The sequence below is a fragment of the Macaca mulatta genome, chromosome 15 (assembly GCF_049350105.2).
Source record: "Macaca mulatta isolate MMU2019108-1 chromosome 15, T2T-MMU8v2.0, whole genome shotgun sequence".
In the NCBI taxonomy this organism is placed as follows: Eukaryota; Metazoa; Chordata; class Mammalia; order Primates; family Cercopithecidae; genus Macaca; species Macaca mulatta.
In genome coordinates, this window is record NC_133420.1 from 80063841 (window position 1) to 80091123 (window position 27283).

Consider the following 27283-nt stretch of genomic DNA (forward strand, 5'->3'; position numbering starts at 1 on the left):
ATTGGGGTAAAAGCCTCTGAGAGTTTCCTACAGTTGCAACTCCAAAGCTTCACAAAGCCATTCCCTGGGACTCCAGCGCTGTGGGCTCCTCAGGGGGCGGACTCGCGGCGCCAGCGCCTGCTCGCCTCCCACCTCCCAACCCTCCCTTCTGCTGTACCCTCCCTGCGAGCCGCGTGCGGGGGATGGGGGGTGGGGCGAAGCCAGACAGCTTCATCTGGAGATCCCTGGTCACTCACGGGGGAGGAAGTCCCACGAGCCCTACCTGGCCTCAGGCGGTGGCACAACTTGTCTGCTCAAATAATCTGGTTCCAAATCCGTGCATTTTACACGAGAAAAAAACAAAACAAACAAACAAAAAGCACAACTGGGACTCAGAAGACGATTTAAGTTGTCTTTGGAAAACAGTGCATAACTCTGCACATATAAAGTTGCCTATCTCACATAAGCCTACGAAGCTATCATTCTGGAGTGATCTGGAGTTAAGTCTTTTCTTTTTCTTTTCTTTTTTTTTTTAGACAGGGTCTCACTCTGTCACTCAGGCTGGAGTGCAGTGGCGCGATCTCGACTCATTGCAGCCTCGACCACCTGGGCTCAAACGATTCACCTCAGCCACCCATCCCCCGCCCCCAACCCCGCCAAACAGCCGGGACTAGCTGGGACTAGAGGCGCGCGCCACCACGCCGGGCTCCTTTCTTTGTATTTTGGGAAAGATGGGGTTTCGCCATGTTGGCCAGGCTGGGCTCGAACTCCTGACCTCAGGTGATTCGCCCGCCTCGTCCTCCCAAAGTGCTAGGATTACAGGCGTGAGCCACCGTGCCCAGCCTCCACAAAACTTTTAAAGGTTATTAGTTCGCTAAAAATAACAGCGTAGAAGCCACTGTGCAGCGCCACGCGATCTCGGCTCACTGCAGCCTGGACCTCCCAGGTTCAAGCGATCCTCCCATCTTAGCCTCGCAGGTAGCTGGGGGACACAGGCGCGCGACACCACGCTGGGCTATTTTTAAAAATTTAAAAAAAAAAAAAATTTCGACATGCTGATCTGGAACTCCTGGGCTCGACAGATCCTCTCGCCTCAGCCTCATAAAGTGTTGTGATTACAGGCGTGAGCCACCGCTTCCATTTTTTTTTTTTTTTTTTTGAGACGGAGTCTTGCTCTGTGCCCCAGGCTGGAGTGCAGTGGCGCGATCTCGGCTCACTGCAAGCTCCGCCCCCCCGGGTTCACTCCATTCTCCTGCCTCAGCCTCCCGAGTAGCTGGGACTACAGGCGCCTGCCACCTCGCCCGGCTAATTTTCTTGTATTTTTAGTAGAGACGGGGTTTCACCGTGTTAGCCAGGATGGTCTCGATCTCCTGACCTCGTGATCCGCCCGTCTCGGCCTCCCAAAGTGCTAGGATTACAGGCTTGAGCCACCGCGCCCGGCCCACCGCTTCCATTTTTAAAGAGTTCTATTCTGAGGACTAACGCCATTCAACAAGTCGGTGTTAATTTGTTTGCATTTTTCAAAACCCCAAAGCCAGCCTGGGTGCCATCCCCATTTGCCCCGGGCCTGTCAGTACCCCGACCACAGGCAGCGCCCCGACTCCAGGCAGGGCTACCTCCAAATCCCAGCCTCCCCAGGCTGGGCCTCCCCCCGCCCCGCTCCCGACAGGCTCTTCTCCCCGCGGCGGGGCCCCTCACCCAGGCAACACACCCTCTCACCCCGACCGGGCCCCCACCCCTCTAGGAGGGCAGGCATTGGGGGAGGGCGCCGGGACGTGCCCTAGGGTGACACTCGGGGTAGGACAGGGCGTGCTGCCGCGGGTCACGTGCTGCGGAGGCTCGGGGAGGGGCGGCGAGGCGGGGTTTATAGCCCGGGCGCCCGCGGGCCCCACGCTTTGACCGGGTGGTAGCAGCCGGAGTCGCCTTCGGGACGCGCCTGCTCTCTGCCTTTCACTGCAGTCCGTCGGTGAGTGCGTGCCCACTCGGCGCCCCAGCGAGCCGGCCCGAGGTCCCCAGCGGCGCCCAGTTGGGGTGGGGGGCTCCCCGAGGCCTCGGGGCCACTGCTTGCTCCCCACGGGGCTCTAAGGTGGACGGGACGCGGGGGTGGTGGTCCGAGACCCTCCGCTCCCCTCGCGGTTTCCAGATCCTGACCGGGTAGGGGCGGTCTCCTGAACCCGCGCTTTCGACCCTTGCCTTTGTGAGTTGAGGCTTCTTTCCTGCCAACAGATTTAGGGCGATTGCTATCAAGTGTCCCTTGGCCTGCCTGGGTGGTTGTGGGGAAACAATTAACATTTGTCGAAGGGACATTATCGAAAGGGAAACGCGTTAGAAAACCGCATTTTTTTTTTTTTTTTGACGGAGTCTCCCTCTGTCGCCCAGGCTGGAGTGCAATGACTCCGCCTCCCGGGTTCAAGCGATTCTTCTGCCTCAGCCTCCAGAGCAGCTGGTATTACAGGCGCCCGCCACCACGCCTGGCTTATTTTTGTATTTTTAGTAGAGACGGGGTTTCACCATGTTGGTTAGCCTGGTCTTGAACTCCTGACCTCAAGCAATCCACCTGCCTTGGCCTCCCAAAATGCTGGGATTACAGGCGTGAGCCACTGCTCCCAGCCCGAAAACCGCATTTTATGGGTACACATTTTATGAATACACAATGGGAGTGGGATACCGACACTGGCGCGTCTTCCGCCTTCAGAGTAGTGGCGGCTCCGTTCTTGGCGAAGGGAGGGTGAGCTGGCTGGCTCAGGCACGGACGACAGCAAGCAGGTTCTTTCCCTCCCAGCTCCTGCCGCAGTCGGCTTTGTGTGGGGATGGGCTTTGGGGATGCTAAGATGACGTTTAAAGGCGTCGTGAAGTGCTTCTCTTTCTGCGTAGTCTCCCCTAAACTAGCTTCCGTCCTTTCTTTTTTTTTTTGAGACGGAGTCTCGCTCTGCCGCCCAGGCTGGAGTGCAGTGGCCGGATCTCAGCTCACTGCAAGCTCCGCCTCCCGGGTTCACGCCATTCTCCTGCCTCAGCCTCCCGAGTAGTTGGGACTACAGGCGCGTGCCACCGCGCCCGGCTAGTTTTTTGTATTTTTTAGTAGAGACGGGGTTTCACCGTGTTAGCCAGGATGGTCTCGATCTCCTGGCCTCGTGATCCGCCCGTCTCGGCCTCCCAAAGTGCTGGGATTACAGGCTTGAGCCACCGCGCCCGGCTAGCTTCCGTCCTTTCACAAGGAAGTTTTATTACGTCCCTGCAAAGCGTTCCCACTTGATCCCCACAAGAATCCCGGCTGACCAAGATGTCTTCTGCCTGAAATCTCTTAGTCTGAACCTGGGTTTTAACTTGGCTAGCATTTTTGTCAACAGATACTGCCCTTCAAAAGGCATCTCTCTATCTTGACAGAGAAACAAAACAAGTTTGTCAACAACTTTGCTTCTCCCTCCTGAGTATTGCAAGTTCACACATAAGCTCTGAAACCTTGCCTCAAAGAAGGGAGTGGGGTTGTGTGGGTGTGGGTCCTTCAGGAGGAGGACTCTGAGAGCTGGAGAGAGGAAAGAAGTACAGAAGACTACAGGGAACTCACCCTGAATTTTTCTCTACTTGAAATCAGCATTTGCCTGGGTTGGGGAATGAATTTGGGAGTCATCCCAGTGTTCTGAAATAAGTCTCTTTTCTGCAGATTTCTTTCTCCAGGAAGAAAAATGGCATCCGTTGCAGTTGATCCACAACCGGTATGAATTTCTAGTAGCCTTTGCCTACTTTCTCTCCTCTTGTGTTTTGAGACATTAATAAGCACACCCTCCCTACTTTGATTGCAGAGTGTGGTGACTCGGGTGATCAACCTGCCCTTGGTGAGCTCCACGTATGACCTCATGTCCTCAGCCTATCTCAGTACAAAGGACCAATATCCCTACCTGAAGTCTGTGTGTGAGATGGCAGAGAAGGGCGTGAAGACCATCACCTCCGTGGCCATGACCAGTGCTCTGCCCATCATCCAGAAGCTAGAGCCGCAAAGTGAGTTCTGATTTTTCTTTTTTTTTTTTTTTTTTTTTTTTTTTTTTTTTTTTTTTTGAGACAGAGTCTCGCTTAGTCGCCCAGGCTGGAGTGCAGTGGCGCGATCTCGGCTCACTGCAAGCTCCGCCTCCCGGGTTCACGCCATTCTCCTGCCTCAGCCTCCCGAGTAGCTGGGACTACAGGCGCCCGCCGCCTCGCCCGGCTAATTTTTTGCATTTTTAGTAGAGACGGGGTTTCACAGTGTTAGCCAGGATGGTGATTTTTCAAGATGCAGTCAAGACACTGGTCAGTGGTGAGCCCCTGAGCTCACAGCAGTAACATCCAGAACTCCTTAGCCTTTCCTGGGGTATACTCTGCCTCTACCTAGAAACTTTCAGGTGACCCTCATTACCATAAAAGGCCCGTTTCTTTTTATTTTCTTTTTTTTTTTTTTGAGATGGAGTCTCGGTCTATTGCCCAGGCTGTAGCACAGTGGCGCGATCTCAGCTCACCGCAACCTCTGCCTGCTGGGTTTAAGCGATTCTCCTGCCTCAGCCTCCTGAGTAGTTGGGACTACAGGCTTCCGCCACCACACCCAGCTAATTTTTGTATTTTTAGTAGAGACGTGGTTTCACAATATTGGCCAGGCTTAACTCCTGACTTTGTGATTCACCTACCTTGGCCTCCCAAAGTGCTGGGATTACAGGCATGAGCCACCGTGCCTGTCCATAGAAGGCCTGTTTCATAGCATTGGCAGATGTTTATGATCCTTTAATTAAAAATCCCCCAGAGGACGGGTATGGTGGCTTACACCTGTAATCCTAGCACTTTGGGCGGCCTAGATGGGAGGATCGCTTGATGCCTGGAATTTGAGACTGCTTATTGCAGTTTCTGCCTCCAGGACTCAGGCGATTCTTCTGCCTCAGCTCCCCAAGTAGTTGGGATTACAGGCATACACCACCATGCCCAGTTAATTTTGTATTTTTAGTAGAGATAGGGTTTCGCCATGTTGTCCAGGCTGGTCTGGAACTCCTGACCTCAGGTGATCCGCCCGGCTCGGCCTCCCAAAGTGCTGGGACTACAGGTGTGAGCCACCATGCCCTGCTGTGAATGAGTTTTAGAAATGGATAGTGGTGATGGTTGTATAATGTTGTAAATGGACTTAATGCCACTGAATTGCGCGGTTAAAAATGGTTGAAATGGTGAAGTTTGTTATGTATATTTTACCAAAATAAAAAATAGAAATCTCATACTCCATGAGAAATCTCATACTGTCATACTTAATAGTCACTCCCCATTTCCTTCCAACCGCCCTGAGGCAGCTACTAATCTACTTTGTCTTTATAGATTTGCCTATGCTGGATATTTCTTATAAATGAAATCATAAAATGTGTGGGCTTTTTTGTGGGGAAAAGAAAGAGAGATCAGACTGTTACTGTGTCTATATAGAAAGAAGTAGACATAAGAGACTCCATTTTTGTTCTGTACTAAGAAAAATTCTTCCATCCTGGCTAACATGGTGAAACCCGTCTCTACTAAAATACAAAAAAAATTAGCTGGGCGTGGTGGCAGGCGCCTGTAGTCCCAGCTACTCGGGAGGCTGAGGCAGGAGAATGGCGTAAACCCGGGAGGCGGAGCTTGCAGTGAGCCGAGATCGCGCCACTGCACTCCAGCCTGGGCGACAGAGCGAGACTCCGTCTCAAAAAAAAAAAAAAGAAAAAGAAAAAAAAATTCTTCTGCCATTGAGATGCTGTTAATCTGTAACCCTACCCCCAACCCTGTCCTTGCAGAGACATGTGCTGTGGTGACTCAAGGTTTAGTGGATTTGGGGCTGCGCAGGATGTGCTTTGTTAAACAAGTGCCCAAAGGCAGTATGTTTGTTAAAAGTCATCACCATTCTCTTAATGTCAAGTCCCCAGGGACACAAACACTACACACAGGGACCTCTGCCTAGGAAAGCTAGTTATTGTCCAAGGTTTCTCCCCATGTGATAGTCTGAAATATGGCCTCATGGGATGGGAAAGACCTGATCGTCCCCCAGCCCCGACACCCGTAAAGGGTCTGTGCTGAGGAGGACTAGTACAAGAGGAAAGAAGGCCTCTTGGCAGTTGAGGTAGAGAAAGGCATCTGTCTCCTGCCCATCCCTAGGCAATGGAATGAAACCCAATTATATGTTCTATTTACTGAGATAGGAGAAAAGAGATAGGAGAAAAATCCACCTTAGGGCTGGAGGTGGGACGTGCTAGCAGGCAATGCTGCTCTTTATGCACTGAAAATGTTTATGGAGATGTTTGCATATATGCACATCAAAGCACAGCACTTTTCCTTAAACTTACTCAGGTCACAGAGATCTTTATTCATGTCTTTCTGCTGACCTTCTTCCTGCTGTGACCCTATTGTCCTGCCACTTCCCCCTCTCTGAGATGGTAAAGATAATTATCAATAAATACTGAGGGAACTCAGAGACCGGTGCTGGCGTGGGTCCTCTGTATGCTGAGCTCCGGTCCCCTGGGCCCACTTTCCTTTCTCTATGTCTCTATGTTTCTGTGTCTCTTTCTTTTCTCAAGTCTCTTGTTCCACCTGACGAGAAACGCCCACAGGTGTGGAGGGGCAGGCCACCCCTTCATCTTTGTGATTGGCTTCTTTCATTGAGCATAATGTTTTCAGAGTTAATCTATCTTGTCACATCATATCAGTACTTCATCTCTTTTTATTGTGGAATAGTAATTCACTGTCTAGACAGACAATATTTTATTCATTCTTCAACTGATGGATGTTTGGGTTCATTCTACTTTTGGAGATCATGTATAATGCTTCTAGGAACATTTGTGTACAAGTTTTTGTGTGGACATATGTTTTCAGGTTTTTTTGGCATATACCTAGGAGTGGAATTGCTGAGTTATATAATAAGTATTTAAGCTTTTGAGGAGCTGCCAGACTGTTTCCAAATCAGCTGTACCATTTTACATTCCCACCAGCACTGTATGGAGGCTCCAGTGTCTCCACATCGCGAACTGCTTTTGCATAAAGATTTAAATCATTCTTTCAAATGGTTAAGCCAGGGACTTGTAGGATTATAAGGAGCCTTTAGAGACCAGCCATTCCAACTCTGCTACTTCCTAAATGAATTTGGTGCTTGTACTTGGCTTGGTATTCTTAGTGGGAAGCTCACACTAAAATCTCCCTTGTTAGGGAGATCCAGGGTGGTCTTAGCATACTCTTTCCTAGTGAGAACCCCAAATACACTGACATGTGCTGAAGTAAGTGTAGGTAGGGATTAAACTGGCTCGGGAATACCAACTTTAAGAGAGTTTCCAGATACCTTATTCTCTGAATGAGAGTTCAGGGAAAGCCTGGATACTCTTGGCATTAACATTAGGGGCCAGTTGATGAGGAAGAAGCTTCAGAGCCAGCTTCCTGTTTGTCCTGTCACTGCCTCTGCCTCTGCCTGCTCCTCCCTCATACCCCCATATTTCCTTTTCTGTAGAAGAGAGTTGCCAGCAACTTGCCAGGCCTCTTTCTGTCAGAGCTAGAGAAACCAGGCAATGCATTCTGTTGTATAAGATTAACATTCTTGCCTTTTTTTTTTTTTTTTTTTTTTTTTTTGAGATGGAGTCTCGCTTTGTCACCCAGGCTGGAGTGCAATGGCACGATCTCGGCTCACTGGAACCTCTGCTTCCCGGGTTCAAGCAATTCTCTTGCCTCAGCCTCCCGAGTAGCTGGGACTACAGGCGCACGCCACCACGCCCAGCTAATTTTTGTATTTTTAGTGGAGACGGGGTTTCACCACATTGGCCAGGATGGTCTCGATCTCTTGACCTTGTGATCCGCCCGCCTCAGCCTCCCAAAGTGCTGGTATTACAGGTGTGAGCCACTGCTCCTGGCCCATTCTTACCATTTTTTAAATAAGGCTAAAAGTATAAGGTATGGTAATGTGTGTTCATTCTACACCTACAGTACTACATTAACATTTTCCCATTTGTGATTCTAGTTGCAGTTGCCAATATCTATGCCTGTAAGGGGCTAGACAGGATTGAGGAGAGACTGCCTATTCTGAATCAGCCATCAACTCAGGTGAGCTTGGGACAAAAGTGCTGAGGCTTGACACTTCACATGTTTTCATGTTCTATCTGTTAGCACAAGCTGTACATACCACAAATAGGCAAATACTTAACTTGTTTTCCCAACCTGGATCTGGATGTGTGTTTGAAAAATAATAGCCGCTTCCTTACTTCCTGAACTGTTGTCAAGTTGTATCTATGAAGCAGAGAAGAACTAACCTCCTTTGGATTAGAAAACTTTTAGTGTGGTGTCTATCAATTTGTGTCTTTGCTCCTGTAGATGAAATTGCTGTCTCAAGTAACTGATTCTCTTGTGGTATTAAATAAATGCAGAGTAACTGATTCTCTTGTGGTATTAAATAAATGCAGAGTTGATATATATATAAACTTTTCTCACCTGGCTTGTACAATGCTGCCAGGAACTACCATCCACATGGGATAGCTAGCCAGTGTTGACAAAAATGATAGGCTCATCTGTCCTGGTGATCCTTTGATTCAGATAATGTCCTAAAATTTTGTTTCAAATTAAGAATACAGAATGGCACAAAAGGATACCAGTTAGGGAAAAATATAGCTCTGTGTCTTTTCATAATCTAAATGCAGTCATCTGTCAGTTAGTGATGGGAATATGTTTTGAGAAATGCATCATTAGGTGATTTTACCATTGTGTAAACATCACAGAGTATACTCACACTAACCTAAATGGTAGAGCCCAGTGGTCCCCAAGCTTTTTGGCACCAGGAACTGGTTCCGTGGAAGACAGTTTTTCCATGGATCGGCAGGGGGCGGGTGGTGTTTTTGGGATGATTCAAGTGTACTATATTTATCATTAGATTCTCATAAGGAGCAGACAACTGCACGCATGCGCATGCACAGTTCACAGGGTTAGGGTTAGGTCTCCTATGAGAATCTAATACCGCCTCTGACTGGTAATGGACTGGTAATGGTCCATGGCCCGGGGGTTAGGGACTCATGGTATAACCTGCTATATACCTAGGCTGTATGGTATATAGCCTGTTGCTTGCTTCTAGGCTACAAACCTGCACAGCATGACTACATTGACTACTATAACACAATGATAAGTATTTGTGTATCTAAACGTAGAAAAGGTACAGTGAAAAAAAAAAAAGGTATACCTGTTATAGGGCAGTCCATTATAATCTTTTGGGACTATCATCGAATATGTGGTCCATCGCTGACCAAAATGTTATGTGGTTCACAACTATAGATAAGTTTAGTGTATAGCCTTTAGAATGCTTGTGCAAATCTTTTAAATTTTTCACTTACATTGCTTGAGACTATGCTAATGGTGAGAGCTATTTTCCATTTTGAATATTTTCTTTAAATGTTGGTGACTTGTGTTACCAACACAAGTTTGGCTCACTGCAGCCTCTTCCTCCTGGCTTCAAGTAATTGTCCTGCTTCAGCATCCCTAGTAGCTGGGTTCACAGGCACGCCCCGCTACACCCAGCTATTTTTTTTTTTATTGTTTGTTTGTTTTTGAGATGGAGTTTCACTCTTGTTGCCCAGGCTGTAGTGCAATGGTGCAATTTTGGCTCACTGCAACCTCCACCTCATGGGTTCAAGCGATTCTTCTGCCTCAGTCTCCCAAGTAGCTGGGGTTATAGGCATGTGCCACCACGCCCGACTAATTTTTTGTATTTAGTAAAGACAGGGTTTCACCATGTTGGTCAGGCTGGTCTTGAACTCCTGACCTCAGGTGATCCAACTGCCTCAGCTTTCCAAAGTGCTGGGATTACAGGCGTGAGCCACCATGCTGGCCATGTATAATAACTGCATACTAATAACACCCTGAGGGCCAGGTTTAGTTTGATCTTCAGTTTCCTTTCTGAAATTATGTGACTTTGAAATAAGCTATATAACTTACCTTTTCTTTTCTCTTTTCTTTTCTTTCTTTTTTTCTTCTTTTTTTTTTTTTTTTTTTGAGACAGGGTCTTGCTCTGTCACCCAGGCTGAGTGCAGTGGCACAATCACGGCTCACTGCAGCCTTGGCAAACAGACAGATTTCATATCTGTTTACTTCATTTGCTCCTCCAGCAATTCCCAAGGATTGGCAGGTAGGGCAGATACACTTGATAGGGAAATTCAGGCTCATCAACTCTTAGTGACTTGCCCAAGACCTAAAGCTAGAATGAGAGGACTAGATTCCTTTAACTCTTCACCTGTGCTGCCTTAGCTAAGACCTTGAGTATGTCCTTGTGCTCATGTTTCTCACCAGCCAAGGGATCTGCTTTTCAACTTATAGATTGTTGCCAATGCCAAAGGTGCTGTGACTGGGGCAAAAGATGCTGTGACGACTACCGTGACTGGGGCCAAGGATTCTGTGGCCAGCACGATCACAGGGGTGATGGACAAGACCAAAGGGGCAGTGACTGGCAGTGTGGAGAAGACCAAGTCTGTGGTCAGTGGCAGCATTAACACAGTATTGGGGAGTCGGATGATGCAGCTCGTGAACAGTGGCGTAGAAAATGCACTCACCAAATCAGAGCTGTTGGTAGAACAGTACCTCCCTCTCACTGAGGAAGAACTAGGTAACTGGAATTTTATCTTCAAATACTGTTTTATATTAAATCTTTTTTAAACAGCTTCATTGACATACACTCCTATCTTTAGTCTAAATTTACACAGTTGTGCAAGCATCACCGCAATACAGTTTTAGAATACTTCTGCTACCCCAAAAGATCCTCATGCCTGTTTGCAGTCAATCCTTTTTAATTTAATTTAATTTTATAGAGATGGAATCTCACTATGTTACACAGGCTGATCTCGAACTCCTGGGTTCAAATGATCCACCTGCCTTGACTTCCCAAAGTGTTGGGATTACAGATGTGAGCAACCACTAATCTTTTTGCCTTTATAGATTTTCCTTCCTAAAGCAATCATAAAGTTCACATTGAATTGTACATAGTAAGTTTTCAAACTTTAGCAAAAATTGGCCTTGAAAAATATTTTCTGTAAATGGATTGCTTTATAAAATCCTCATTACAAAGAATCATCATTAGGTAATGTGTGCCAGGTATCATGCCGCTCAAGTTCACTGTAGGCTGGGCACAATGGTGCATGCCTATAATCCCAGCACTTTGGGAGGCTGAGACAGGCAGATCACTTGAGTTCAGGAATTTGAGATTAGCCTGGGCAACATGAAGAAACCCTAAAAAACACAAAAATTAGCTGGGCGTGGTGGCTTGTTCCTATATTCCCAGCTACTCGGGAGGCTGAGGTGAGAGGATCAGTTGAGCCTGGGAGGTTGAGGCTGCAGTGAGCCAAGATTGCGCCACTGTACTCCAGGCTGGGCAACAGAGCAAGACGCTGTTTCCAAAAAAAAAAAGGGCAGTTTACTCTAGTGGAAAATACGTGTAGATGCATGCAGTGTGTAGCAGATACAGTAATATGTTCAGGGTAGTCAAGTCCAGCAGCAGACATGAGCAGTCTTGGAAAAATGACTACATGATTGCTAAGTGATTGGGTAGAAGTAAGAAAGTCAAGACCCAGGTTTGAGTCCAGGCCATATCAGTTGTCGCTGTGATCCCTTAAGTTTTTTTATCTCTTATTTCTAACTTCAGAAAAAGAAGCAAAAAAAGTTGAAGGATTTGATGTCGTTCAGAAGCCAAGTTATTATGTTAGACTGGGATCCCTATCTACCAAGCTTCGCTCCCGTGCCTACCAGCAGGCTCTCAGCAGGGTTAAAGAAGCTAAGCAAAAAAGCCAAGAGACCATTTCTCAGCTCCATTCTACTGTTCACCTGGTGAGTAAAACTTTATTTTAAGGTATCTGAAGTGGGTTCATTTATCTCTAGGACCAAGAATTAATGTAATCACAAAATCCAAGAATTTCACTGTTACTTGAACAACCCAATAGAAAACTGGACAAAGAATATGAAGACAGCTCACAGAAAAAGGAAGTATAAATAGCTGAAATATATGAAGTAATGCTAATCTCGCTCTGAGGGGTCAAGTACCAACATCTCTCTTGTCCTGCCACACAGGAAATGTGGCTGTTGGCAACGGTGTAGAAAAAGAACCACACTTACACAGCTCTTGCTCTAAGGGACTGATTCAAGAGACAGTTTTAGGAAAGTTACAAACATACCCACTCTTCGAGCAGTTTTTTACTTTTTATCTTTCGGATGTGTTTATTTGTTTAAAGTTGCAAGAGACTATAACAATGGACATCCACTAACAGGACTAATTAAATTGATATATCACAATAGACTACTGTAGCCATTAAAGGTTGCCAAGTTAGAGAACAGTATGTACCATTCTGTACTGCCATAAGAAAACCATTTCTTCCTTGAAGGGGAAATAGGTGGTTGGCAACAGGGAAGAGGAAGGTCAAATTCCTTTCTGTTTTGTAATTCTAACATCCTTTACTCATGTGCACATTAAATTTTAGTTGCTGGCTGGGCGTGGTGGCTCATGCCTATAATCCCAGCACTTTAGGAGGGCAAGGTAGGCGGATCACTTGAGGTCAGGAGTTCGAGACCAGCCTGGCAAACATGGTGAAACCCTATCTCTACTAAAAATACAAAAATTAGGTGGGCATGGTGGCATATGCCTGTAATCCCAGCTACTCAGGAGGCTGAGGCAGGACAATTGCTTGAACCCAGGAGACGGAGGTTCAGGGAGCTGTGATCACTCCACTGCACTTCAGTCTGGGTGATGGAGTGAGACTCTCTCAAAAAAAAAAAAAAAAAAAATTTTTTTTTTCGTTACTTTACCTGTGCTAAACTGGAGGTAAATTTGGAGTCAGTGATTTAACAGTTAGAGGCAGTAAAGAGCTATTACTGCTTGGTTAATTTACACATACTGATAATAAATAACAATGATAGCAGGAATAGATCTCATTCAACTCCAGGAAATTCTTAGTTTTTTTTTTTTTTTTTTTTTTTTTGAGACGGAGTCTCACTCTATCGCCCAGGCTGGAGCGCAGTGGCCAGATCTCAGCTTACTGCAAGCTCCGCCTCCCGGGTTTATGCCATTCTCCTGCCTCAGCCCCCCGAGTAGCTGGGACTACAGGCGCCTGCCACCTCGCCTGGCTAGTTTTTTGTATTTTTTTTTAAGTAGAGACAGGGTTTCACCGTGTTAGTCAGGATGGTCTCGATCTCCTGACCTCGTGATCCGCCCGCCTCGGCCTCCCAAAGTGCTGGGATTACAGGCTTGAGCCACCGCGCCCGGCCAATTCTTAGTTTTTATATTGCCTGATTTACATCATACATCTGCAAATGGGCTAACATGAATATCTGACTTGCGTGTTCCTTTGTCTTGTTTCAATGTGTCTAGATTGAATTTGCCAGGAAGAATGTGCATAGTGCCAATCAGAAAATTCAGGATGCTCAGGATAAGCTCTACCTCTCATGGGTGGAGTGGAAAAGGAGCATTGGATACGATGATACTGATGAGTCCCACTGTGCTGAGGTAAGATGACTGGGACAGTCATTCGCTGATTTCTGAAGAAGTTCTTGTCAGACTTTTCATTTCAATTCTTCCATACTATGTCTTAGAATACTCTTCTGTATCAAAAGGTTGAACGATACCATGTGCATAGGTGGCTAGTTATGTGGCAGAAAAGCAAAACTAGGCAGGGAATAATTTTATCTAACAACCTATGAGTATACATATGCCCCAAGTGAGATACAACTAAATGAGAAACATAGGCCTTGCCCTCATAATGGGTACAGAATAACAGGGGATACAGCCAGCCATGCTGTCCTATTGTGCCTTTTTTTTTTTTTCCAATGCTCCTTGCAGAAGAGGGCTATCCCATAGGCAGTACGCTCAGAGTAGCCAAGTCCGGTTGTTTTTTAACAGCATCAATACAGGCACTATTGGCCGCGCGCGGTGGCTCACGCCTGTAATCCCAACGCTTTGGGAGGCCGAGGTGGGCAGATCATGAGGTCAGGAAATCGAGACCATCCTGGCCAACATGGTGAAACCCTGTCTCTACTAAAAATACAAAAAATGAGCCAGGCATGGTGGCACGTGCCTGTAGTCCCAGCTACTCGGGCGGCTGAGGCAGGATAATCGCTTGAACCCAGGAGTCAGACGTTGCAGTGAGCCGAGATCACACCACTGCCCTCCAGCCTGGGCAACAGAGCAAGACTCTGTCTCAAAAAACAAAAGAAAATATATGGGAAGACTATCTCAGGCAGCCTTGGAGTAGGGGTAGGTGAGTCACATTGCTTCCTGGAAGAGATGAATGGTAAACTGAGAACTAATGGGTGAATAAACTAAGTGAAAGGGCAATAAGGTGACTAAGGTTCTGGAGAGAAGACATAGCATCTTGGCTGGGTGCAATGGCTCACACCTGTAATCTCAGCACTTTGGGAGGCCAAGGCAGGCAGATCACTTGAGCCCAGGAATTCAGGACCAGCCTGGGCAACTGTGAAACCCCCATCTCTACAAAAAATGCAAAAATTAGCAGGGCGTGGTGGTGTGCACCTGTAGTCCTAGTTGCTTGGGAGGCTGAGGTGGGTGGATCACCTAAGCCAAGAGGTCAGGGCTGCAGTGAGCCATGATTGTGTCACTGCCTTCCAGCCTGGGAGACAGACTGAGACCCTGTCTCAAAAAGAAAAAAAGAAAAAAAAAAAAAAAAAAACAGAAAGAAATATCCTCTAGGATATTCTAGGAAATGTCCTAGAAAGTGGTTCTTTGCTTCCCAAAAGCTCTGAAGTCAGTAAACAGTGTTTCACCATTTTGGCCAAGATGGTCTCCATCTCCTGCAAGGAGCATGTCTTGTCATCTTATTTGAGGAGGGAATATATATATTACATTACTAGAATGAAGTACATTTCCATTCTTTTGGGTCTCCCCTACCTAATATGTTTCTTCAGTTTAAGATGATGAACTTTGGAGACTCAGGCACTAGTTCGAATCCCTACCCAGCTGTTTTCCAGTTGTTAACTGAAGCCATCTACTTAAACTCTAAGCTTATATCCACATCTATGAAATGTGAATAATACTGCTGCACTCGGCATTGTAATGAGGATTTTTAAAAGCCGAAGAATCCATATATGTGGTGGCCACATAACCAGCTTACTGTCATTGAACTAACTTAACATAGCACTGCTGGATCCACTGCTAATTTTAAGTTTTATTTTTAGCACATTGAGTCACGTACTCTTGAAATTGCCCGCAACCTGACTCAGCAGCTCCAGACCACGTGCCACAACCTGCTGTCCAACATCCAAGGTGTACCGCAGAACATCCAAGATCAGGCCAAGCACATGGGGGTGATGGCAGGCGACATCTACTCAGTGTTCCGCAGTGCTGCCTCCTTTAAGGAAGTGTCTGACAGCCTCCTCACTTCTAGCAAGGGGCAGCTGCAGAAAATGAAGGAATCTTTAGATGATGTGATGGATTATCTTGTTAACAACACGCCCCTCAACTGGCTGGTAGGTCCCTTTTATCCTCAGCTGACTGAGTCTCAGAATGCTCAGGACCAAGGTGCAGAGATGGACAAGAGCAGCCAGGAGACCCAGCGATCTGAGCACAAAACTCATTAAACCTGCCCCTGCACTAGTGCATGATGTGGCCAGGCAGATGACCTGTTATGTTGAAATTAACTTGCTAGGCAACCCTAAATTGGGAAGCAAGAAGCTAGTAAAAAGGCCCTCAATTATAGTTGTTTCTAGCTGAATTAAGAGCTTTAAAGTTTCTGGCATTAGCAGATGATTCTGTTCACCTGGTAAGAAAAGAATGCTAGGCTTGTCAGAGCCTATAGCCAGAACTCAGAAAAAATTCAAGTGCACTTACGTTCTCATTCTGTGGCCACTGTGTTGCCTCTGTTCCTGTTTGTATTGAATAAAAACATCTTCATGTGGGCTGGGGTAGAAACTGGTGTCAGCTCTGGTATGATCTGAAAAGTCCTCTTCACTGGTTTATCTCATGATGATTACTTGTAAAACTTGATTTTAGCTTTTTATTTCTCAAATAGGAATAATACTACGTTTGAATTCAATAAAATTCACTGCAGGATAGACAAGTTACATGCTGTTTGTTCCATATGCTTTGTGTGTTGCTTTCGTAGAGCTGCTTAACCTGCATGACAGAGTTATTATACATACATGAATTTCAGTTGGCCTGTTGGGGAATTTGGCAGAGTGAGAACATTGGAAGGCTAATGTTAAAAATGGGATGCTTGATAACAGATTAAAAAAAAACTAAAAGCTGATGTGCATACTCAAATTTTACTAGGTGACAGTTGGCCCTCTTTGTTTGCCAACTTACTGGACCCCTGTGAGTGGGTTGGTTTGTTTGTTTGTTTTTGAGACGGAGTCTCGCTCTGTTGCCCAGGCTGGTGTGCGGTGGCCGGATCTCGGCTCACTGCAAGCTCCGCCTCCCGGGTTTACGCCATTCTCCTGCCTCAGCCTCCTGAGTAGCTGGGACTGCAGGCGCCCGCCACCTCGCCCGGCTAGTTTTTTGTATTTTTTAGTAGAGACGGGGTTTCACCATGTCAGCCAGGATGGTCTCGATCTCCTGACCTCGTGATCCGCCCGCCTTGGCCTCCCAAAGTGCTGGGATTACAGGCTTGAGCCACCGCGCCTGGCCTGTTTTTAAACCAGTAAAATGTCCTAATCATGTCTGACTACCTTACTGAAAAGGAATCAGAGCTGAAAGGAAGCAAGTGATTATTTAAATCAGTGTCATGTAAAGTCACTGGGCATTTCTTGCCAGGGAACCAGTTAAAGTGTGAGTCCTAAAGAGAGATTCTTCAGTGTCCAGCCTCAGCTGGACTTTACTTACTGTGTTGTTATTTTGGGAGAAAGTCACTAACCTCAGTTGTTGTTGGGGAGGTACATATAGAAGACCATGTGAGACTAATTAGAAGTAAAAAGACTTTAAGCCCCCTGTAGACAAAGGTTCTTTTTTTTTTTTTGACACAGGCGTGAGCCACTGCGCCCGGCCGACAAAGGTTCTTCTTACCTCCTGCCTATAGTATCCAGACTTCTAGTCCATTCAACATTGGTTATTTAGGAACTATCCTGAATCTCCTTATCATGCATATGCAATATGTCAAACTAGTTTTTAAAAGTGAGTCTCAGAACTTGTGAAATAGGCCCGGCACTGTGGCTCACACCTGTAATCCCAGCACTTTGGGAGGCCGAGACAGGCAGATCACCTGAGGTTAGGGGTTTAACACCAGCCTGACCAACAACGTGAAACTCTGTCTCTACAAAAAATACAAAAATTAGCCTGGCCTGGTGGTGTGTGCCTATAATCCCAGCTACTTGGGAGGCTGGGGAAGGAGAATCCCCTGCGTCTGGGAGGTGGAGGCTGCCGTGAGCCAAGATCTTGCCATTGCACTCCAACCTGAGCGACAGAGTGAGACTGTCTCAAAAAAAGAAAAGAACAAGGCCGGGCGCGGTGGCTCAAGCCTGTAATCCCAGCACTTTGGGAGGCCGAGACGGGCGGATCACGAGGTCAGGAGATCGAGACCATCCTGGCGAACACGGTGAAACCCCGTCTCCACTAAAAAAATACAAAAAAAAAAAAACTAGCCGGGCGAGGCGGCGGGCGCCTGTAGTCCCAGCTACTACAGGGAGGCTGAGGCACGAGAATGGCGTAAACCCGGGGGGCGGAGCTTGCAGTGAGCTGAGATCCAGCCACTGCACTCCAGCCCGGGCGACAGAGCCAGACTCCGTCTCAAAAAAAAAAAAAAAAGAACGAAAAGGGTGTGAAATAGAGCTACATGCTTCTGGCTGTCCCTGCTAAAAGGTAAGCAGGGCTGCCCTCAGCAGAACTGAAGTCTAACTCAAATTCGTCTCTTTCTATCCTGGTTCACCCCTTTATCTCCATGAAAACGAGGAAGCAGCACATAACTTTACATGCTCCTTTGGTATGAATGAGTCTATTAAACTTTTTTATGGACCAGGCACGGTGGCTCATGCCTGTAATCCCAGCACTTTGGGAGGCCGAGATGGATGGATCCCTTGAGATCAGGAGTTTGAGACCAGCCTGGCTAACAGGGTGAAACCCAGTCTCTACTAAAAACACAAAAATTAGGCCGGGCGTGGTGGCTCACGCCTGTAATCCCAGCATGTTGGGAGGCCAACGTGGGCAGATCACGAGGTTAGGAGTGGCCAACAGTGGCCAGCCTGGCCAACATGGTAAACCTCATCTCTACTAAAAATACAAAAATTAGCTGGCCATGGTGACGTGCACCTGTAATCCCAGCTCCTCGGGAGGCTGAGGCAGGAGAATCTTTTTTTTTTTTTTTTTTTTTAAGACAGAGTCTCGCTCCGTCACCCAGGCTGGAGTGCAGTGGCGCGATCTCAGCTCACTGCAAGCTCCACCTCCCGGGTTCACGCCATTCTCCTGCCTCAGCCTCCCGAGTAGTTGGGACTACAGGCGCCCGCCACCTCGCCCGGCTAATTTTTTGTATTTTTAGTAGAGACGGGGTTTCACTGTGTTAGCCAGGATGGTCTCGATCTCCTGACCTCGTGATCCGCCCGTCTCGGCCTCCCAAAGTGCTGGGATTACAGGCTTGAGCCACCACGCCCGGCCAGGAGAATCTTTTGAACCCGGGAAGTGGAGGTTACAGTGAGCCGAGATTGCGCCATTGCACTCCACCCTGTCCGGCGACAGGGTGAGACTCCATCTCAAAAAAAAAAAACAAAAAAACAAAAAAACCCACAAAAATTAGCCGGGCATGGCTGTATGCACCTGTAATATCAGCTACTCGGGGGCTGAGGCACAAGAATCCCCTGAAACAGGCAGGTGGAGGTTGCAGTGAGCTGAAATCTTGCCACTGCACTCCTGCCTGGGCAACAGTGAGACCCTGTCTCAAAAAAAAAAAAAGCTTTTTATCAAGTTACAAATTTTTTCTCCTCAGTGTAACTCTAGAAATTAATAAACAGGTGAGTTGAGTTGGAGGGTAGGTAGGAAGTCCCTAGGATTTGTTTTGCAGATAAGGAGCTTCTGGTTTCTGGGAAGGATGAACTTTTGTGATGTATGGGTTTCCAGGATAAAGCCTATTCACTCACTTGCCTCCCTGTTCCCAGTGACTGGCATTTTCTAGGCCTCTGGCTCTTAATTTTTTTTTTTTTTTGATTCAGAATCTTGCTCTGTTGCCCAGGCTGGAGTGCAATGGTGTGGTCTCAGCTCACTGCAACCTCCGCCTCCCAGGTTCAAGCTATTCTTCTGCCCTCAGCCTCCCAAATACAGGCGTGTGCCACCACTCCTGGCTATTTTTTGTCTTTTTAATAGAGATGGGGTTTCACCATGTTGGACAGGCTGGTCTCAAACTCCTGACCTCAGGTAATCCACCCGCCTCGGCCTCCCAAAATGCTGGGATTACAGGCGTGAGCCACCATGCCTGACTACACATGCTTTCTTATCTTGAATATACACCTTTGTGTTTCCCTATTAATAAGAGTTACAGTGTGTTACTTAAGTTAGTACAAATTAGAAAAAAAAAAAAGAATTGTAGTGCTTACTTGAATAGCTTATGAAAAGAAGAGCGGTCTCAAAGCTCTTCTTCCTGAGCAGGGACAGGATAAAATGTAGACCATTCTTAGCTTCTAGAAGAGCACCAGCAGCCCTTGCTTTCTGCCGTGAGCTGTGCACATTGGTCATGGTTTTGCTGTCTGTCTTTGTGTTTCAAGTTTGTGTCTATATGTATTTCATTCATTTGTCAACATGTCTCAGGATTTGTGGTGTTCTGGAATTTTTTTTTTTTTTTTTGAGACGGAGTCTCGCTCTGTCACCCAGGCTGGAGTGCAGTGGCCGGATCTCAGCTCACTGCAAGCTCCGCCTCCCGGGTTTACGCCATTCTCCTGCCTCAGCCTCCCGAGTAGCTGGGACTACAGGCACCCGCCACCTCGCCCGGCTAGTTTTTTGTATTTTTTAGTAGAGATGGGGTTTCACCGTGTTAGTCAGGATGGTCTCGATCTCCTGACCTCGTGATCCGCCCGTCTCGGCCTCCCAAAGTGCTGGGATTACAGGCTTGAGCCACCGCGCCCGGCCGGAATTTTTTTTTTTTTTTAGATGGGCTCTTGCTCTATTGCTCAGGCAATAGTGCTGTAGTGAGATTGGCTCACTGCAACCTTCGCCTCCCAGGCTTAATCGATTCTCCCTCCTCAGTGTCCTGAGTATCTGGGACCATAGGCATGCACAATCACACCTGGCTAATTTTTGTATTTCTGTAAAGGTGGGGTTTCACCATGTTGCCCAGGCTGGTCTCATACTCTTGAGCTCAAATGATCCACTCACCTCGGCCTGCCAAAGTGCTGGGATTCCAGGCATGAGCTACTGAACCTGGTCTGTGTTCTCACATCTTGCAGCTTCATTGTTGCATAAACTGGCAGAAAATTTTGGTTTTACAGACTTGTTTTCCTCCAGAAAACAGTTCTTTTGAGGGAAAATACTAAGGCTGACACAGTATGTAACCATGGCAGGTTCGTAAACATATGACTGCATGAAACCTGGCATGATGTGCCTCAGGGAGGGTTCAAGAACATTTTTTCCTTTGCCTGTAATAATAACATAGTCTTTCTAGTTTGTCCTATGCAAAAATGCAAAGGAACATGATGCATTGGCCATTAATCACTGAGCCTTAGTTTTCTCATCTATTAAGTTAATGTTGCCTCAACAGATGGAAGTGAGTGTTGAGGATGGGGATGTGTTTTTTTAATTTGCACTAGAAGCATGGGGACAGCATCTGTGGGACAGTGACATGTAGTATCTTTAACTTGGCAGTTCAGGTGTGAGTATATAATACCAGCTCATGGTTAGGAAAATATATCCACTTTGAAAAGGCAGTTTATAGGTATTAAAGAACTAATGAAACTGGGCCTAGTGGTATGCACCTATAGTCTCAGTTTCTCAGGTAGCTGGGACAGGAAGATTGCTTGAGCCCAGGAGTTTAAGGCTGCAGGAAAGAAACAACTAATGAAATGAAAAGGAAAAAACTAAAATTTGGTTTTCATAAGATACAGGGCTCAAGGTCAACTTAAGCCAAAGACTTGTTTTATGGTATCTTTCTTGGTTACCTTTTGAGATTCTGATGCTACCCTGCTCCTTCCACCCCAAAATGAACTTCTTTAGAACTGAACTTATAAAACTTTAGTTTTAGAAATTATCAACTCCTGAAAAAAAAAAGTGGTATTAATTTGACCCTCACTGGGCTAGACCCAGGTCATATTTTTAGGACTGGTGAGGGTTAAGGACCTCTAACTAACCATCCTAAGCTGAGAGTCGGGAATAGAATGCTCGGAAGGAAAAGACTGAATCAGGAAATTATACTCTCAATTGGTGGTGAGAGGGAGCACTTTGTTGAGTTTGACAGATGAAACTGCTGATTAACACAGTACATCTTTAATTGTTAAGATTGCCCAGGTGCGGTGGCTCATGCCTGTAATCCTAGCACTTTGGGAGGCCGAGTCAGCCGATCACTTGAGGCCAGGAGTTCAAGGGCAGCCTGGCCAACAAGGTGAAACCTCGTCTTTACGAAAGATACAAAAATTAGCTGGGCATTGTGGCTTGCTCCTGTAATTCAAGCTACTGAGGCATGAGAATTGCTTGAACCTGGGAGGCGAAGGTTGCAGTGAGCCAAGATGGCACCACTGCACTCCAGCCTGGGTGACAGCGAGACTCCATCTCAAAAAAAAAAAATTGTTAAGATTGTCAGTAAGATGACTAAGTGAAGCGATAGGCAGGCAGTCAAAAGGAAAATGTTTGCAATGGGAGGTAGAGAGAATTGCCTGGGATTCTTCTCAGGTTTTACTTGCTTAAACTGGGCCTGCAGATTAGAGATATGATATGAAATATAATATAATGAAAGGTTTTGAATCTCACAAGGGAGTCTTGATACAGAATATGCTTTCTAGGTTTTTAGCTGGTATGGATTTTATGAAAGTGCCATTTGAGAGTGTCATATAAAAGATAGTAGAGCTGGTGGGGCACAGGAGCTCATGCCTGTAATCCCAGCACTTTGGGAAGCCAAGGTGAATGAAGCACCTGAGGTCCGGAGTTCAAGACCAGCCTTGCCAACATGGTGAAATCCCATCTCTACTGAAAATACAAAAATTAGCCGGGTGTGGTGGCACACACCTGTAATACCAGGTACTTGGGTGGCTGAGGCATGAGAATCACTTGAACCTGGGAGGTGGAGGTTGTAGTGAACCGAGTTTGCCCCACTGCACTCCAGCCTGGGTGACAATGAGACTCCATCTCAAAACAAACAAAACCGAAATCCAGTGTCAAATTTTCCATTTTTTCAATTTTTAAATGTATAATTCTGTAGCATTAAGCACATTCACAATGTTATACAACCATCGCTGTTATATTCATCTTAAGCACAAATTCTGTACCCATTAAACAATAACTCCAGGCCAGGTGCGGTGGCTCACGCCTGCAATCCCAGCATTTTGGGAAGCCAAGAAGGGTGGATCACTTGAGGTCAGGAGTTCGAGACCAGCCTGGCCAATATGGTGAAACCCCATCTCTACTAAAAAATATAAGAATTAGCTGGGCATGGTCGCAGCACACGCTTGTAATCCCAGTTACTCGGGAAACTGAGGCAGGAGAATCGGTTTGAACCTGGGAGGCTGAGGTTTCTTTTTTTTTTTTTTTTTTTTTTTTTTTTTTTTTTTTGAGACGGAGTCTGGCTCTGTCGCCCAGGCTGGAGTGCAGTGGCGCCATCTCGGCTCACTGCAAGCTCCGCCTCCCGGGTTCACGCCATTCTCCTGCCTCAGCCTCCTGAGTAGCTGGGACTACAGGCGCCCACAACCGCGCCCGGCTAATTTTTTGTATTTTTAGTAGAGACGGGGTTTCACCGTGGTCTCGATCTCCTGACCTTGTGATCCGCCCGCCTCGGCCTCCCAAAGTGCTGGGATTACAGGCGTGAGCCACCGCGCCTGGCCTAAGGGAGGCTGAGGTTTCAGTCAGCTGAGATCACGCCACTGCACTCCAACCTGGGGGACAGAGTGAAACTCCGTTTAAAACAAAACAAAACAAAAAAGCCCCACAATGACTCCCCAATTTCCCTCTTTCCTTCTATTTTTTGAGGGTTTTTTTTTTTTTTTTTCAGAGACAGTCTTGCTCTGTCACCCAGGCTAGAGTGCAGTGGTGCAATCTTGGCTCACTGCAACCTCTGCCTCCTGGGTTCAAGTGATTTTCCTGCCTCAGCCTCCCGAGAAGCTGGGATTACAGGCATCTGCCACTATACCCGACTAATTTTTGTATTTTTAGTAGAGACAGGGTTTCACCATTTTGGCCAGGCTGGTCTTGAACTCCTGACCTCCTGATCCACCTGCCAAAGTGTTGGGATTACAGGCGTGAGCCACCACGCCCAGTCTTTTTGAGGGATTTTAGTTGCTGTTAGCTCTTTTTCCTGTTAGGTAATTAGCTGTTTTTTTTCCCTCCACTATCAAGATTCTAGCCTTTAGTAATATGTTATATGTTGTTAATTTTTCTTTTCTTTTTTTTCTTTTTTTGAGAGAGTCTCACTCTGTCGCCCAGGCTGGAGTGCAATGGCACGATCTTGGCTCACTGCTCCCAGGTTCAAGTGATTCTCCTGCCTCAGCCTCCTGAGTAGCTGGGACTACAGGTGCATGCCACCACGCCCAGCTAATTTTTTGTATTTTTCGTAGAGACAGCGTTCCACTGTGTTAGCCAGAATGGTCTTGATCTCCTGACCTCATGATCCACCCACCTTGGCCTCCCAAAGTGCTGGGATTACAGGCGTGAACCACTATGGCCGGCCTTAATTTTCTTGTTTTAATCTGTTGTTTGCTAAGAAACATTACCTAGCTTATCAAAATTGTACATAAAATAAAATTTGATAGAGTTTCTTGTCCCTAAAGGCTTTCCTGTGTAGGGAAGAGGTGGGGTTTTGTGATGGCTGTTTCAACCATAAAAAGACCTTTTGTTTCCTCAGTTGCTAGACATTTCCCTAGACACTTGCTTATGGAAAAGTATTATGGATTTTAAGAAAGTAATAGATTAATAGTTGAATAACGAGAATAACGAGAAATAACAAGAAATGCTATATATCTGGTATTTTTAAAAAAGCCTTCATTGACTAGGTTCCACCACTAGTTAGTTTCCTTTTTAAAAGTTTTCCTTAGTGCTTTTATAGTATGAGGGAATTGCATGAATAAGACCACAAACATCTTTTCAAAAACACAGCTATGGACAAAGCAAGGTTCACCTACATGCACTAAAGTCTCCATGAGCTCAAATGGACCTGACAACTCTGCTTCATCAGTGTTTGTTTCAATATCCAAGATTCTTCTTTTACAGGTACTTGATTTCACCACCATAGACTTGACATCTGAGACGGATGAGATTCCAGATATTATAGCTTTGGAAGAGGAGAACGGATCAAATCATTCACATGCTAATGACCCTGTCCTCTCAGGGCAAAATGTTGAATAACTAACAACAATAAAATACCCCTTTAGCCGGGCGCGGTGGCTCACGCCTCTAATCCCAGCACTTTGGGAGGCCGAGGCGGGCGGATCACAAGGTCAGGAGATCGAGACCACGGTGAAACCCCGTCTCTACTAAAAATACAAAAAAAATTAGCCGGGCGCGGTTGTGGGCTCCTGTAGTCCCAGCTACTCAGGAGGCTGAGGCAGGAGAATGGCGTGAACCCGGGAGGTGGAGCTTGCAGTGAGCCGAGATGGCGCCACTGCACTCCAGCCTGGGCGACAGAGCGAGACTCCGTCTCAAAAAAAAAAAAAAAATACCCCTTTAGGTTGAATATGCAATTTGCATTACATTAAACTTCCTGTTTTTATTCCCGTGACTTTGAAGAGTGTTAATCTAGTTTTTTGGCTATATTGGTCTTAATTGCAATGACACTCTCATCTAAACTTTTGTAAGAGATCCTAGTTCTGTGTCATATATCATTTAATATAATTATTTAAAGTTTAATTGCTGAAATACTTACAATAAAAATTGGGCTGTATAATCTTGACTTCATGATTTTTTTTCCCTCTGGTATAGTGAACATTTGTTGTCTTTTGGTCTCCCATGATTCATTCATGCTTATTTTGAAGGTCTCAGTGGGTATAGTGGTCAAGGTTTTTGCTTTCCCTTAGCCTAGTGGTGGGCATGTGACTAAAAGCAGGTCAACTGGGAGGAAGCATAGCATGATGGGTAAGGGCTCAGACTCTGGTTTCTAATCTGACTCTGCCACTTATGTGTGACCTTGAGCAAGTTACTTAATTTCTCTATGCCTCATTTTTTTTCATCACTAAAACAGGAATAGTGTTAGGTTTGCTATGAAGATTAAACAGTTAACATTTATGAAAAGCTTAGAGCAGTGCCTGGCACAAAGCAACATTAAGTATTAGTTGCCTATAATCCCAGCACTTTGGGAGGCCAAGGTGGGTGGATCACTTGAGGTCAGGAGTTTCCAGCCTGGCCAACATGGTGAAACCCCGTTTCTACTAAAAATACAAAAAAAAGAAAAAAAAATTAGCCGAGTTGTAGTGGCACAGGCCTGTAATCCCAGCTACTCAGGAGGCTGAGGCAGAAGAATCGCTTGAACCCAGGAAGCAGAGGTTGCAGTGAGCCAAGATCATGCCACTGCGCTCTGGTCTGGGTGGCAGAGCAAGACTCCATCTCAAAAAAAAAAAAAAAAAAGAAGTATTAATTAAGGGAGTAAATTGTAGAAGCAATCTGGAGGCAGTGGCTCACACTTGTGATCTCAGCACTTTGTGAGGCCAAGGTGGGAGGATCACTTGAGCCCAGGAGTTCCAGACCAGCCTGGGCAATATAGTGAGACCTTCTCTCTATAACAAAAAACCTTAAAAAGATTGGGCTGGGCATGGTGGCTCACGTCTGTAACCCCAACACTTTGGGAGGCCAAGGCGGGCAGATCACTTGAGGTCAGGAGCCCCAGAACAGCCTGGCCAACATGGTGAAACCCTGTCTCTACTAAAAATACAAAAATTTGTCAGGTGTGGTGGCGGATGCCTGTAATCCCAGCTACTCAGGAGGCTGAGGCGGGAGAATACCAGGCTAGCCTGGAATTCCTGGTCTCAAGTAATCCTCCTGCCTTGGACTCCCAAAGTGCTGGAATTAACAGGCATGAGCCACTGCGCCTAGCTGCCAAATCTTAGAATGAGGCCTAGTGAGTGAGGAGTAAACTCTGACCTTTTTTCTTTCTTGTCCAAATTCCTATCTATAGAACTTGGGGAGTCATGTCCTACAAGTCATAAAAATCTCATCAGATGGGTTTTGTTTAAGCCTATATAACCCAGCTTACTTTCCAACTTGACTGGCATAACATTGACAGATAAAGAAGGAAATTAAAATATTTTTTCCCAAAATATGTTTCTTTGTTATATTTTGAAATGGTCCTTCAAAACCGTCTCTTATGGGGGGAAATCTACATCTGTAAAGAAGCTGGCCGGTGGCTCACACCTGTAATCCCAGCACTTTGGGAGTCCGAGGCGGGCAGATCACCTGAGGTCTGGAGTTCCAGACCAGCCTGGTCAACACGGTGAAACCCTTTCTCTATTAAAAATACAAAAATTAGCTGGGCATGGTGGCGCATGCCTATAATCCCAGCTACTTGGGAGGCCAAGGCAGGAGAATTACGTGAACCCAGGAGGCAGAGGTTGCACTGAGCCGAGATGGCACCACTGCACTTTAGCCTGGGTGATAGAGTGAGACTCCATCTCATAAATAAATAAATACATAAATAGAATCTCTATTGCAATAAGTAGATCTTTCCCCTGGCAGGCCATCCCCATCCTGAAGAGATTAACTGAGAATCCAATACTTGCTCTGTCACCCACGCTGGAGTACAGTGGCATGGCATGTGATCTCAGCTCACTGCAACCTCTCCGTCCCGGGTTCAAGCAATTCTCCTGCCTCAGCCTCCCAAGTAGCTGGGACTACAGGCGTCTGTCACCATGCCTGGCTAATTTTTGTCTTTATAGTAGAGATTGGGTTTCACCGTGTTGGCCAGGCCAGTCTTGAACTCCTGACCTCAGGTGATCTGCCCACCTTGGCCCCTCAAAATGCTGGATTACAGGTGCGAGCCACTGTGTCTAGCGTAAATTTTTTTTTTTGAGACAGGGTCTTGCACTGTTGCCCAGACTGGCATGCAGTGGCATGATGTGGGCTCACTGCAACCTCTGCCTCCTGGGCTGAAACAATCCACAGCTTCAGCCTCCCAAAGTGTTGGGATTACAGGTATGAGCCACTACACCCAGCTTCTAGTACTTTTGAGTGGCCACCTATGAGACTTCATACTAACCCTGGTGTCCACAACCACTTATCTTGATAGAC

General features: G+C 46.4%; 1 protein-coding gene across 7 annotated transcripts in view; it reads left to right on the top strand.

Moving 5' to 3' along the window:
- Positions 1-24950, top strand: part of LOC712661 (perilipin-2) — a 33899-nt gene extending 8949 nt beyond the window's left edge. The window contains exons 1-9 of one of the 7 annotated variants that reach the window (XM_077966036.1): positions 1872-2176; positions 3641-3692; positions 3780-3975; positions 7946-8028; positions 10282-10567; positions 11600-11781; positions 13316-13450; positions 15136-15426; positions 24278-24950. In XM_077966036.1, coding sequence (XP_077822162.1) covers positions 3663-3692; positions 3780-3975; positions 7946-8028; positions 10282-10567; positions 11600-11781; positions 13316-13450; positions 15136-15426; positions 24278-24412 — 1338 coding nt within the window. In that variant the 5' untranslated portion in view covers positions 1872-2176; positions 3641-3662 and the 3' untranslated portion in view covers positions 24413-24950. Of the gene's footprint in view, positions 1-1871; positions 2177-3640; positions 3693-3779; positions 3976-7945; positions 8029-10281; positions 10568-11599; positions 11782-13315; positions 13451-15135; positions 16021-24277 lie in introns of those variants that run through there. The other 6 variants (XM_077966034.1, XM_015117635.3, XM_077966035.1 and 3 more) reach the window with 6 other exon arrangements.
- The last annotated feature ends 2333 nt before the right edge of the window (positions 24951-27283 follow it).